Source organism: Xenopus laevis, chromosome 1S, assembly GCF_017654675.1.
Source record: "Xenopus laevis strain J_2021 chromosome 1S, Xenopus_laevis_v10.1, whole genome shotgun sequence".
Classification (NCBI taxonomy): Eukaryota; Metazoa; Chordata; class Amphibia; order Anura; family Pipidae; genus Xenopus; species Xenopus laevis.
Genome location: NC_054372.1, coordinates 129,844,196 through 129,858,628, shown reverse-complemented (window position 1 = coordinate 129,858,628; position 14,433 = coordinate 129,844,196). Strand labels below are relative to the sequence as shown.

At 38.6% G+C, this 14,433-nt stretch overlaps 1 protein-coding gene across 4 annotated transcripts in view; it reads right to left on the bottom strand.

Moving 5' to 3' along the window:
- Nucleotides 1–7,949: 7,949 nt before the first annotated feature.
- Nucleotides 7,950–14,433, bottom strand: part of rnf212b.S (ring finger protein 212B S homeolog) — a 28,543-nt gene continuing 22,059 nt past the window's right edge. For 2 of the 4 annotated variants that reach the window (XM_041580176.1, XM_041580175.1), the window contains exons 15-16: nucleotides 11,795–11,859; nucleotides 7,950–8,056 (exon numbers count right to left, since the gene is read on the bottom strand). In XM_041580176.1, the coding sequence (XP_041436110.1) occupies nucleotides 7,961–8,056; nucleotides 11,795–11,859 (161 nt within the window). In that variant the 3' untranslated portion in view covers nucleotides 7,950–7,960. Of the gene's footprint in view, nucleotides 8,057–10,730; nucleotides 10,775–11,794; nucleotides 11,860–14,433 lie in introns of all 4 variants that reach the window. The other 2 variants (XM_041580177.1, XM_018243909.2) reach the window with 2 other exon arrangements.

Here is a 14,433-nt window from a genome sequence, read left to right as displayed (position 1 = left end):
TGCTTTTGAATCTGAGCTGAATGCTGAGGATCAATTGGAAACTCACTGAACAGATAGTGGCTCCCCTTCAAGTCGCTGACTGACTCAGAGTTATAGAGATGAAAAGCAGTTGATTTCTGGCTATTATGTTAGACATCCAGTCACTCCAGCCTTTATACATTACATTTTTGGCTAACTAACTATATTAGAAACATTTTTTTTATTTTGCACAGCCTATTTATTTACCCAGTTTGTTTTGTTACACTTAACTGTTCCTTTAAGAATCTATTGGAACCAGATGTGGTGTGCCAGTCATTAACAGTTGTTAACAGGGAAGGAAAGAATAGGAAAGGGCTAAACCACATGGGTGGCTTTTTCAGACATATATTTCCCACATAAAAACTTGCAAGAAAAGTGTTTTAAGAAAAATGGAATAGAACATTTGATGGTTGTGATGAAGCGATTGGCAGAGTATAGGTGGGCACACATTGTAAGGTCACCAAATAAGCAAATCTTTCGATACCGTGACCATGCAATCGATTGGCTTCACAATGAAGGGGATACAAAAAGTCAGAGAGGGGACCGCATCAATGAGACAGTGTGGTCCTTGAGCCAACGGAATAATCAAGCCTGCCTGAACGAGAACTAGACAATTTTTGACCAGATATAAATCTGAGAGGCCCCATACATGGGCAGATAAACTGTCAAATTGGTCTAAAGGACCCGGATCTGCAGCTTAAATCTGCCTGTGTATGGCCACCTTATGTTAGAATGCACTGAATGTGCATTTTGTAGTGTTGTGATGATGCTGCCGTTGCATGGTGTGTGGGAAAAGTAGTATTTCTGGAAAAAAAAATCCCCTTTTCAGCATGTTTTGTGGAATATATTAAATGGTACTGGTAACAGGCTGTATTTCCTGCTACTCAGGTGACTGCATCTACAGCCAAAAATAAAACCAGCACAGTCCTGCCAGGCTCCCACTGGATTCGCTATTTAACAATACTTTCCCTGGGCTCATACCCATTCTAAATGCTGAGAGTTTCCATTGTTTACATTTATACCACCTAAAGAGGCCTTCAAATATTACAGCACACAAGTGAGTAAAGCAGAAGAAAAACTTTTTTGCAAAAAATCTTATTACAATAAGGTAAATAACTTACCATGCCCTCTTGCCTGTTGAATGGAACATAAATAAGAGCATCCAAAAGAACAACATGATACAGGTTGTTTAATAAACCCTTTACAGTTATGATGGGCTTATGAAAAGACACATATATTGGGCTAAATCTAAATGATTGTGTGCTGGTTTGAGCAATGTTAAGGGGTTTAAAAATCCTTGTTTGTAGGTGCTGCAGCCGAGAACATTTGGTTTTGTTACCACTGAGTGATAGAATCTTTTTGGCTACTGAAGGCATCTTTACAACAGACCAAAAGTAACTGACATTTTATTATCTTTTATTGCTCGGTGCAGTCTGTGACTTGTAATCATATAAGCGAAGCTCAGAAGGCAACAGTTCCATGGCCTGAAACCTACTAACTAGTCTTAACATGAACTAGTCATAACATGAAACAGCCACATGTTTAAACTGTGTTAAAGGGAAACTAAAATATTAGATATTACTTAAAGCAAATTAATACTGAGTAGAGTATCAATGACTTTGTAGGTAAATTGTTTATTAAAGGGCAAATCAACCCCAAAATAAGAATTTGGCTAATAAATGAAAACATAATTCTAAGCAACTTTTCAATATCTATCAATTAAACATTTTCAGTGCTTTTAAAGTTATTTGTAAAAATGTTTGCTGTTGAAAACAGCATTTGAATAATTCCTGGTTGTTACTTTTTAAACAATGTTGCAAAAGGTCCTGCCTTGCCTTACATTTTATCAACAGTCTTCGCCATCAGGCCAGAGAAAAGAAAGGGACAAACTCTGCTTTCAATAGCAATACATATGCAAATAACTTAAAAACCATAGAACATTTGTAATGAATGCATATTGCAAAGTTGCTTAGAATAATGGTTTCTTTTATAATGCAAATTTTTATTTTGGGTTTGATTCGCCCTTTAAGGTTGTTATGCACTAGGGATTCTGTTTTGTACACACTCCTGTTGTGGGTGTCGGTGCAGTGTGTGGGAATACCTTTTATAGTTTACAGTAGTCTGTTCCTGTCAGCTGACCAGAGCATGCCTTAAGGCTCCCCATACACGGGCCGATAAAAGCTGCTTATTGGCCTGTGTGTGGGGCCAGCCCATGGGCTTTCCCGATCGATATCTGGTCGAAAGTCGGCCAGATCTCGATCGGCAGGTTAAAAAATCCCATTGGATCGCAGCCACATCTGTGCGTGTATGCAGTCCCGCAATCTGACCGCCCATATTGGATGCATTATGAGCCTGATATCGTCCACTTCAATGTGGGCATATCGGGGAGAGATCCACTCATTTGGCAACATCGCCAAACGAGCGGATCTCTACGTCTATGGCCACCTTAATTACAGGGGACATTGGGAAATGTTATTATGAAGTCTAAAGCATGATGGAAAGCTACACCCTATTTCCAGATATTGCCATAAACAGATGAAGTTTGTGCTTCTGTATGTTTTAATGTGTATTCAGTGCATAGCAGTGACAGGGCCTATACCAGTATTCCCTTATATACCAATGTTTTTTTTTAAGCTGCATGGGGGAAATATGTTCCTTTTGTAACTAATCTAAGCTTTTTGTGTGTCAATCAACACACAGCACCATAGCCAGTTGTGAATGATGTATATATGTACAGTATGTGATACAACATTTTCTGTGGGATGCACAATTGGCACTGGCTCCTTAACCTGTGCAAGAACACACTGATCTATGCACTCAGTTCTAAGCACAAATAGCACAGAAATCAGCCTCCCCAGATGTTTTAACTACACCCACACAATGTCTCATCTTTATTTATTCCCATCTATCCGCCCCCACCTGGTATATGAATGTGGGTGACTCAATGATAATCCAGGTGGGTAGAGAGTGTTGATAATGTATTGAATGCATGTCTGTACAGCTGACAACTAAGTAGCTAATTAACTAGGTATTTTAGCAATAACACTATAGTTAGTTAACGAGCGTAATAAAAGCCAAATATGTTAGAGCAGTTTTTTTTTTTTTTGCCAGATCAGCAAGATATATGTTGAGATTTTACCATCTAGTCAGTCCAATAAATCATCAAATACAAAGTGAAACTTTAAGGGCAGAGACACACGCTCAGATTCGTGGAGATTAGTCACCGGCGACAAATCTCCCCTTCTTCAGGCAACTAATCTCCCCGATCTGCCTCCTGCCGGCGATTTACATTCTAGTGGGCGGAGGCAGATAGTTTCCCGAAGTCGCCCGAAGTTTCCTCGTGAGACAACTTCGGGCGACTTTGGAAAATGAAGCACTCAGATTGCCATCCCGACGGCGATTTACATTCTAGCCATGGGGAGGCAGCTCAGGGAGATTAGTCGCCCCCGAAGAAGAGGAGATTTGTCGGAGGGCGAATAATCTCCCCGAATCTAATCGTGTGTCTCTGCCCTAAAGGGGGGTTATTTAATAAAAGGCAATAAATGTGCTCTAGTGCAGTAACCTATAACAACCAATCCACAGGTAGCATTTACTAGTCAAACATCTTACTGGTTGCTGCACCTGGGCAAATGTAGTGCCTTTTATTACAAATGGGGAGTAAGTTATGAGTGTTGTTGTCAGACAGTACTCAAAGAAAACTATTTATTTATGAATTGCCTGTTGTTAGTGTTCTACAAACGGAGCAATCACCGTTAATTTTCCAAAAATGCTTCCTTTTATGCAGTAGTTAATGGATATTACAGGCATTTTAGTATGTTTATTAAATTTAAGTTAATTGCTGCATATGTGTGCCGTAAGGTTATAAAGCAGTTTCTCTATAATGAATGTTTTGTTGCTCAGGAACAAATTGCAGCTCAAAAGCACCTTGTGTGCCAGTACTCATAAAGGGGTGGTTCTCCTTTAAGTTAACTTCTAGTATGTTATAGACTGGCTAATTCTAAAAATTTCAATTGCCCTTCATTTTTGACTTTTTCTTCTGACTTCTATCTTGTATATTTCAAATGTTTTAGGCTACACGATAATTGTTATTGCTACTTGCCTCATTCCTCATCTTTCTTTTCAAGCCCACTTCTATTTATATTCCAGTACTTTATTTAAAGTTGTGCATGGTTGCTAGGGTTATTTGGACCCTAGCAATCATTTTGCTAGAATTGTAAACTGGAGAGCTGCTGAGTAAAAAGCTAAATTACTAAAAAACCATAAATAATAAAAAGGGAAAACCAGTTGCAGATTGTCTCAGAATATCATTCTCTACATCATACTAAAAGTTAATTTAAAGGTGAACAACCCATTTAAACACACTCGGTGAATGGAAGCAGAAGCCTCATGTTCCCTGAAGTTTCAGTTAAATCAAAAATCTGTTAATTCACGTGATGACAAGTTGTGTCAGTTTTTTTTTTTTGTTTCCATATTGCTGGGCATCTGTATCTGTGTACTATATCATATACAAATGTTTTAACCCTGTTGACTATACAACTTGTGTCATACAGAGTCATGTATCTGATTTGAACCAATATATACGCCATCTGCTTGTATTTTAACTGCGTAAATACTCGTCCGCACATCATAAAGACTTGTTTTAAGAAAAGGTCAGCCATTTTCCATGATGCATTTGCTTACTTTGCCTCTTTTGGTACATTGCAGTGTATGTTAATGATTCTGTACATGATTACTTTAATATATCTCTCTTTTATGTTTTGGGATGAAGAATAACCAGCTACAAGGACCAAAAAAAAACCCCATCTATTTTATATACATATTACAAAAAGACTTCAGATTTAAGTGTACATTTGTATAGCAGAATATAATATATAACATTCTCAAGAGGCACCGTGTGAGAATAAATGCAAATGGCATGTTTATTTATTCTCTTTTAATGCAATGTGTTGTTATTGCCCTAGTTTAATAAATAAATTGTGTTTTTGGTAAAAAATAAGAAATGTTCTGGTCATAAACGCCTCATTTTTAATTTATAAGACTAAATATATATCTTTAACTGCAGCTTTTTTATTTAGTTGCAGCACAAGAGGTCACTGTTGATGTGAGGTTTGCGTGATGTGATAAAGAACACTAAGGGGCAGATTCACTAAAGGGCGAAGTGACTAACGCTGGGGCAAATTCGCCAGCGTGACGTCATTTCATTACTTCGCCAATTTACTAACGGGCACTGGCGTAAATTCGCTAGCGAAGTGGACCTACGCTAGCGCTACTTCGCACCCTTACACCAGGCGAAGTTGCGCTATGGCAAAGGGACGTAACTACGCTAATTCACTAACTTGCGGATTTTCATGAACGTTAACTCTTGCGCCAGACTTGCCTTCGCCAACTGAGACCAGGCGAAGTGCAATAGAGTAAATAGGGATTGCTTAAAAAAAAGTTGAAATTTTTTCTAAGTCCCAAAAAACGCTGGCGTCTTTTACTTTTTTAAGGGTGATAGGCTGAAAAAGATCGTACATTTTTTTGGGGGTACCCTCCTTCCCCCCTACATTTTCTAACATATGGCACCTAAACTATACAGTGGGCTCATGTATAGGGCAAAATAACAACTTTATTTTATAAAGCTTTCCCAAGCTTGTGTAGTGTAATATATTTGCTGCTACATATACATCCATTCAAATTTTACTTGGTGCCGTATGCAAATTAGGCATTGATATCGTAACTTCGCTTTGCTTGACGAATTAATGCTAGCGCAAATTCACTACCGTTCGCCTCCTTGAGCTCAACTTCGGATTTTAGCGAATTAGCGGCACTCCGGCGAAGCCTGCACTAGCGCAACTCCGCTTTATAGGGAATTTGCCTCTAACTCCCACTGGTGCAACGTTCTAATGTGGGCAAAGTACAAAACAGTATGGACAGTTCTCCATAAGAATGGGGCATAGGTATATACATGGGTGAAAAGAAATGGCTGCATGTGAATGTTCAAAAATAACCCTGCATTTAAAGGGGTTGTTCGCCAAACACTTTTTTTTTCAGTTCAGTTTTCTCTTCACCTGAGCCCGACATCCATTTACAGACCCATCTTGCTGATGATGTCACAAAAGTGGCGGGACGAGCAGGCGCGCGGCTATGAAGTCGGAAGCTGGCAGTTAAAGGTGGCTGCACCCGCCCACCACCCACACAGGGGGGGTGCGAGGTTAGCCCAAACCCGAGTCGCATTGGGTATCGAGCTGGCCTGCACATCACTACTGTCTGTAGTGTCTCAGTCTGGCAGCTCAGTGATTCAGGAGCAGATTCTGAACTGTTACAATTTGATATATTAGCAGATACATTTCTGCCTTTAATGATACTCCGTAGTGCTGTGCGGGTCGGGTTTTCCTCATGATGCAAGGTGAGAACCTTGCCTCAGGTGGCAGTGAGAGGCTTGTTACAAGTGGCCTCTTAACTTTAAGAGCTGAATTTACGCTAGCGATGCTGTCCCCTTTTGACCCGCTCCAACGCTGATTTTTAATTGAAGAGCAGGAGAGGGGGGGTGGCATCTGGGCTGCAGCCTCACCAGCACTCGTCTTCCCCATTCCATTTATAGACCTGTGCCTCCCTGCTGATGATGTCACAAAAGGGAAGGGGCAGACGCGAGTCTATAAAACAGGAAGCTGGCAGTCTAAGGTCGCGGGCGGGAAGAGCAGGCAGAAGAGCTGGACCCTAACCGGGACCCGCAAGACGGTCATCAATACTACTCAGGGATTCTGCTCAGCAGGGCTAAAGAAAATAAAATAAATTAATCAATTTATGGCAGTTACAGAGTCGGAACCTCCCCCCCCACACACACACACACACACACCTAGAGCTGCTTTAGAAGGTGAAAAATGTAACTTTACACTTCAATATTATAAAAATGGTCACATTTTCTGGTTTTATTTCTGGTGAATGATCTGAAACCAACTGAACTGAAAAAAGTGTTGGAAGCTGAACAACCCCTTTAATACATGGTTAATGGCACACCGCTTCATTCATATTAACAGGCTGTGCTTTGTCTATTGCCTGCTTTTGTACCTAGTGCTGCACCCACTAATAGTAAATTAAAATATGTCTACACATAGAAGCAAATATACAGCAATGAAGAAGAATTACAAGGCAGAGGTCTAGAACGATAAGAATTAAAGTGGTGGCAAAAGCTTGTGCAGTTTGTCCATTCAGGGTTGCTTTCTGGATAAGACACATTATGTAGTATAATAATAATATGCCCCACACACATGAAGCCCGTTTGGTGACTGAACTGATAAGTTAAAAATAGGTTTAGCCTTAGTTCAGTTACTGTTATAAATATTTGTCTTGGTTATTACCCAGCCGTCTGTTATGTTTTTTTAACGTAGATACTGGGCAAGATCAGGCATGAACAATCAGTTGCCCAATGTATGTACTATGTTCCAGCAACATGCTATGATGTCACTGCTGATGGTTTCTGCTAGACAATTTAAAAGGCACGCACAGACTTGCCTGGTCCGGAGTCCAACTAGGTTACCAGTCCTCGGTTTATAGTTTAGTAGCAATAGTGGCAGACCGTAATCCAGTAGTGTGGCTTTCTTATTCCCATGGGGTATGCTTATCGTTCATTGCATAATAACAGAAACTATGTGCTGAAATAAGTAGGGGTGAATGAAACTGTCAGTTTATAGAGGCTGTGGTCAGGGCAGAGGCTAAGCTAGAGATTTTTCTAGCATGACAGCTAGTTGTGTAATTGAGTATAAAATGCATACCTTCACATTTTCACGCCAAACCCCTCTCCTTGTGTGCACACAGGCTTCCACTGTGCCCGTGCACTTTACTCACTGAGGGGGGACATCCATTCCTATTGGCTGTTTCTCTGCCTAATGTGACGTGTTTGCTCACTGAATGGATAATCACAGCTCATCAGCAAAATGACACAAGGGCAGTTGTGGTACTGTTAACCTTTATTACAGTCGTATTCACAGCAGGGATACCCTGGGTTTGTAGTTATGATCTGAACCGCCCTCCTTTTTAATTCTTTTTGTTGGAGAACCTAAAGAAAATAAGGAGATAATGAATGATGAAATGTCCATCTGTTCCAAGACATCACACACATATATGTCTAAATGGTGACTGCTTAGACTGCACCTCCAAGGCCAGTTCTCAGTCCTTTTCTAGTCTTAATAGGTTAGAGAAATGAATGTAAATTAGGAATATGCTCAAATTAAGCACCCTGTGCAATTCTACATTGTTTACATATGACCTCTAAACTGTCATTTTTTTCCAGGGGGAATAGGGCATGTACAGTACATTGTAATACATTTGTGATATGTCTGTATTAGATGTCTGCAACAGATATATCATAAGTGACCTATTAAATCTTATCAGATATATATATATATATATATATATATATATACAGTATGTCCTGATACATACAGTATATATATTAGTAAATATTGCCCTTTTACCAGAGTCGGAATGGCACATCTGGGGCCCACCAGGTTCCAAACCTGTGGCCCCCCCCGCACACACGTGAAATCTGGCACGCATGCGCGAAATCTTGAGGACAGTGCGCATTGGGCATCCGTCTCACATCACACCATACATATTTTCATTTAAGTTAAACCCAATTGGGGATTAGGTCTGGGCCGGCAGGGCTCATACGGGCCCGGGCCCCCAAGGGTTTTTTCCCGGTGTCCCAGCCCAGTCTGACCCTGCCTTTTACACCTTTTACCTTGAATCATCACCATTTTGTGATAGTCTGTGTGCTCCCCTAGAGATCACCTGACAGGAAATAAATCAGATGCTAACTGCAGACATCTAATCTAGAATATGCCGTACAATTTTGGTCTCCATCATGCAAACAGGACATTATTGTATTATAGAGGGTACAGAGAAGGGCAACTAAGCTGGTAAAAGCTATGGAAAATCTTAGCTATGAGGAAAGACTGGCCAAATTGGGGATGTTCACGCTGGAGAAGAGGCACTTAAGGGGTGATATGATAACTATGTATAAATATATAAGGGGATCATATAACAATCTCTCTAATGCTTTATTTACCAGTAGGTCTTTCCAGCTGACACGAGGTCACCCATTCCGATTAGAAGAAAAGAGGTTCCGCCTAAATATTCGGAAGGGTTTTTTTACAGTGAGAACTGTGAAGATGTGGAATTCTCTCCCTGAATCAGTTGTACAGGCTGATACATTAGATAGCTTTAAGAAGGGGTTGGATGGCTTTTTAGCAAGTGAGGGAATACAGGGTTATGGGAAATAGCTCATAGTACAAGTTGATCCAGGGACTAGTCCGATTGCCATTTTGGAGTCAGGAAGGAATTTTTCCCCCTCTGAGGCAAATTGGAGAGGCTTCAGATGTTTTTTTTTGCCTTCCTCTGGATCAACTGGCAGATAGGTAGTTAATAAAAAAAAAAAAAAAAAAGGTTGAACTCGATAGACATGTGTCTTTTTTCAACCTTACTTACTATGTTACTATGTTACTATGTTACTAACTAACAAAAAGACATATGGGATTAAAAGACAAAGCTCTGTCCATTCATTGGCTTATGAGCACAGGGAATTATATGAGTCAGGGGGTGGCCCTTAATTTTATGAAAATAGTTGATTTAGATGAAGCAGTATTTTACAAACGGGTTATAGTTTTATAGCGACCTGCACTGTTCAGGTAGTTTCCTTTTAATGCAGATAATTTTAATACTTAAAGGAACACTAACACATAAAAATGAAAGTGTTTTAAAGGAATGAAAATATACTGTAATACACAAAAGCCATGAATGTCTTGTTAAAATATCTTTATAAATGGTGAGTTCTGATGTCATCAGTTATAAATGGTGAGTTCTGATGTCATTTCTGTCCCATGTAGGGTTGCTACCTTTTCTGTAAAAAAATACCGGCCATCCTATATATTTATCTATTTTCCCTATAAATAACATTGGGATCAACCAGCATTTTTACCAGCCAGGCCGGTAAAATACCAGCCAGGTGGCAACCCTAGTCACATGACTCACTGAAACTTGTGTATTATAATAAATAAAGTACCCCCAGTTGCAAAATATGAAGATATTAGAAGTTACCTCAGAGTTCCATGACCTGTATAAAACGCTCGGCCGATGAAACTCCTCTGTTACTTATAATATCCTTATAATTTACAACAGGGGGTACTTTATTCACTGTATAATGTAGTGTTGCCCTGCACTAGTACAACTGATGTGTTTGCTTCAGAAACACGACTATAGTTTATATACAGTAAATAAGCTGCTGTGTAGCTATGGGGGCAGCCATTCAAGCACAGGATACACAATAGATAGCAGATACGTTTGGAAGAATCCCATTGACTTATCTGTTACCTGCTGTATATCCTTTCCTCCTATATCAGCAGCAGCCAGGGCTACACATGAGCTTGTGTTTCTGAAGCAAATGCACCAGTTTTATCAGCGCAGCACAACGGTACATTAGATTTTCATTACTTTAAGACACCTTCATTTTTTGGTGTTATTGTTCCTTTAATTACTGCCCACAGCCCTAGTTGCATCAGGTATAAAACAACACCTTGTCCTTGATCCAAACTAAGATATAACTAATCCTTATTGGAAGCAGAACCAGCCTATTGGGTTTATTTAATGTTTACATGATTTCCAAACTACAGGAAGATTTCATGTGAATATATAGCTTGAAAAATTTTCAGTTTGAGGATATATACTTTACTTACGCTCCAGAGGAATAAGAGCAGGAAGTTCTTGGAGTGAAGCTTAGCTGCAAAAGAATATATGACTCAGTTGCAGATATATGATAATCCTTATTAAACCGCCAATAACACCAGAAACACTGCACGCTGTACACATAGGGGCCTATTTACTAACAATCATATTGCTTTATTTTTTCACGAGTCTCTAAATATTTGTGTTTTTTTTTATTTGACAGTTATTCAGGGGGTTATTTATCAAAATCCGAAATGTTCTCACTATTTTCTAAAAACCACTCCGACTGAATACGCTCTGACTTTTCCCCTATTTATCAATAAATCTCCACAAAAATGTGTGCAGGATGTGTACAGTAATCATGAAAAAATCCAAATACTCTGATTTTTTTTTGGATTTGTCGACGAAAACAGCAACTTTTTCAGATTCCTGAAACCTCCACTTTTTTTGGATTATCGCCTGAAAACCATGAAATCTTCGGATTATTGAAAGAAACCCAGTGTAGATCAGGATATCTTCCAATTGTAAACGGGACATCTGCCATTGACTTCTACATGAACTCGGCAGGTCTGAGTTGCATTACTTTTTTATTGGGACTTTTAACACCAACGAGGTTTAATAAATCTAGAAAAATTCAATTTTTTTGGTGATTTCCCCTTTAAAAGTCCAACCAGAAAAAATGTAACTAATAAATAACCCCCTATGTGTTAAAACCACGAAAAACGTTGATACAAAAATTTGCCAAGTAAAAGCTGTTGAGGTCCTTATCCTATTGGACCATTTTTTAATCAATTAGGACTTTTAGAGTTTTTCTGCTTTCTTTTTCCCTATTAATTATCCAAAAAAACACAAATTTGTAGAGGTTTTGGTATTTTTTAGTCCATCATCCAGTGTTTTTTTTTTAAATTTATACTTTTTCATAACTGTCATGGTATTTGTGATTTTAGAGGAATGTAATTGTGGTTTCAAAAACCTCTGCAATCACCAAAATTCAACCTATGATAAATGTGTCTCACTGTACTTGCACAAACATCATAAAATTCATTTATTTTTCCAGGACATAAAAATAACATACTCGGATGGCTCTGAGTCGGTCGGTATTGCTGCTTGGAGTCATACAAGATTCTATCAAACCACCTGCTGGAGGATTAGAGTAATGAATACCCAGATATGGAATAAGGATTGTGTGACCGCAGAAAAAACGTTTTATATATAGACATATAATATGTTTCTAGGATTAATAGATGTCTAAAACCCCCCCAGTCATTTCACATTTCTTTTACGTTATTTAGCTTTACCTATGGAAGGCCAGTTTCAATTATCTTATGAACTAGTCCACAGTCTTATATCTATGTGGCTCTGTCATATGGGTCTGTATCTGTATTGGAGAGGACATTAAAAGAAAAACTAAAAATCAATTATTTAAAAAGAAATCTGCATTTAGGGATAGATATATCAAGGGTCGATTTTCGATTAAAAAAACATTGAAATTCCAATAAAAAAAGACCAACCGAAATGTATTAAAAAAAATCTAATTATAATCGTACAAATCGAAGTAACATGGTATTCGATTGAATTCGATTCAAAGTTTTTTTCTAAAAAAATCTTAAATTTTTCAAAGTCCACGAATTGACTCCAAATAGGTTCTAGGAGGTCCCCCATAGGCTAAAACAGCAATTCGGCAGGTTTTAGATGGCGAATGGTCGAAGTCAAATTTTTAAAGAGACAGTATTTCGATACTCAAATAATCGAATTTGGACTATTTCCTAGTCGAAGTACACAAAAAAAATTAGAATTTTTTTAATTTGAATTTTCACTTCAACCCCGGATAAATCTGCCCCTTAGTGTTGCTGTTCTCTCAGAGTGGTAAATATCTTATTGACTTATCAACATTATGTTATGGATATATTTTAAACTAGTTCTTAGTTAGCCTTTATTATTAAATAGTTTAAATTATTAGTATTTTTGTTCATATTTCCAACTCAAATTGCTACAAATCGTGGTTATCCTTTTTTCCAGACCCTCTCATATTAAAATTCAATTCTGACTTCCAAACTGCTACATGGACAATGAACTTAAGCCCACGAGAACAGTTGAAATTTCAAGCCTGACATTCCATGAACAAAAATTTCAATAACCCTATTCTGAGACAATTTGTAATTGTTTTTCATTTTTATTATTTGTGGTTTTTGAGTTATTTAGCTTTTTATTCAGCAGCTCTTCAGTTTGCAGTTTAGCAAAATTACCCTAGCAACCATGCATTGATTTGAATAAGAGACTGGAATATGAATAGGAGAGGCCTGAACAGAAAGATGAATAATAAAAAGTAGCAATAACAATACATTTGTAGCCTTACAGAGCATTTGCTTTTTAGAAGGGGGCAGCGACGCCCATTTGAAAGCTGCAAATAGTCAGAAAAAAAGGCAAATAACTGTAAAACTATAAAAAAAATAATGAAAACTAATTTAAAAGTTGCTTAGAATTGGCCATTCTAAAATATACTAAAAGTTACCTTAAAGGTGAACCACCCCTTTATGGTTGAATTACTCTTTATGAATAAAATATATATGTGTACTTCACCAGTGCCTCACCAGTAGATGTCTCTAAAGTAGTGCAGAGTCCTAACAATACAACACAATACCAACAGCAAACAAATAGAATTCATTAAAACAGTCAAATCATGGGTTGTGATTGTGAATCCTCATAATGTCCCTTGCAAGTATTGCTCCATACGCTGAAAACAAAATCAGGACAGAGCCTAGCAGTGCTGTTAAACTGCAAATCCCTTTATTTGGAAAGTATCACACATGTTTTAGGATATACAGGTAGCTCTTGTTTTATTTCCCACACAAGTGACTTTAATAATGATCAGTGTTAATTTGTATTGAGGGTTTACTATTAATTCTCACATATGCCTTGGAGAAGGATTATGTTTATCCTTGTTTCTCTAATATTGCTTTTATATTTAATTAATTGTTAATGAATTAACAATTAAGCCCTTGGAAACTTAAACGGGAAATAAACCCTAAAAATATATATTAATATGGCTAGAAGTGTTATATACTGAACTTTTTGAACCAGCCTAAAGATTCAGCTTCCCTATAGTAGTAATGATCCAAGCCTTTAAAACCATCACAAGAGTTTCCCATCCTGGATTTTGTTAGGAGTGTCTGTGACACTTACATGCTCAGTGGGCTTTCAGCGGCTGTTGAAAAGCTAAGCTTAGAGGTCACTGCAAATCATCAAACAGTAAATGAGGTTGACCTCTCATATAAACTGATGTTACAGGGCTGAGTTTTAAATTCTAATGCTAATCGTGTTGGTTTCTGAGCTGCCATGTACAAATAATCTGAATTATCTACTAATCAGACTTATACTGTGACATTTAGGGCTATTCCACACGGGGAGATAGCCTTGCGTTTGCGGTCGCGGCGACAAAGCGCCGCGCCAGTCGCCGCGACCGGCGCAGGCGACAGTTTTGTATGGGCGCCTATGTAAAAACGCCTGTGCTAACCACACGAGGCGATGCGCTTTTCAACAGTCGCCTGAAAATGCCTCGCCAGGCGCCCATACAAAACTGTCGCCTGCGCCGGTCGCGGCGACTGGCGCGGCGCTTTGTCGCCGGGACCGCAAACGCAGGGCTATCTCCCCGTGTGGACTAGCCCTTAAATTCTAATAGATGGGGAGCTACTGGGGCATCTTTGGAGACACATC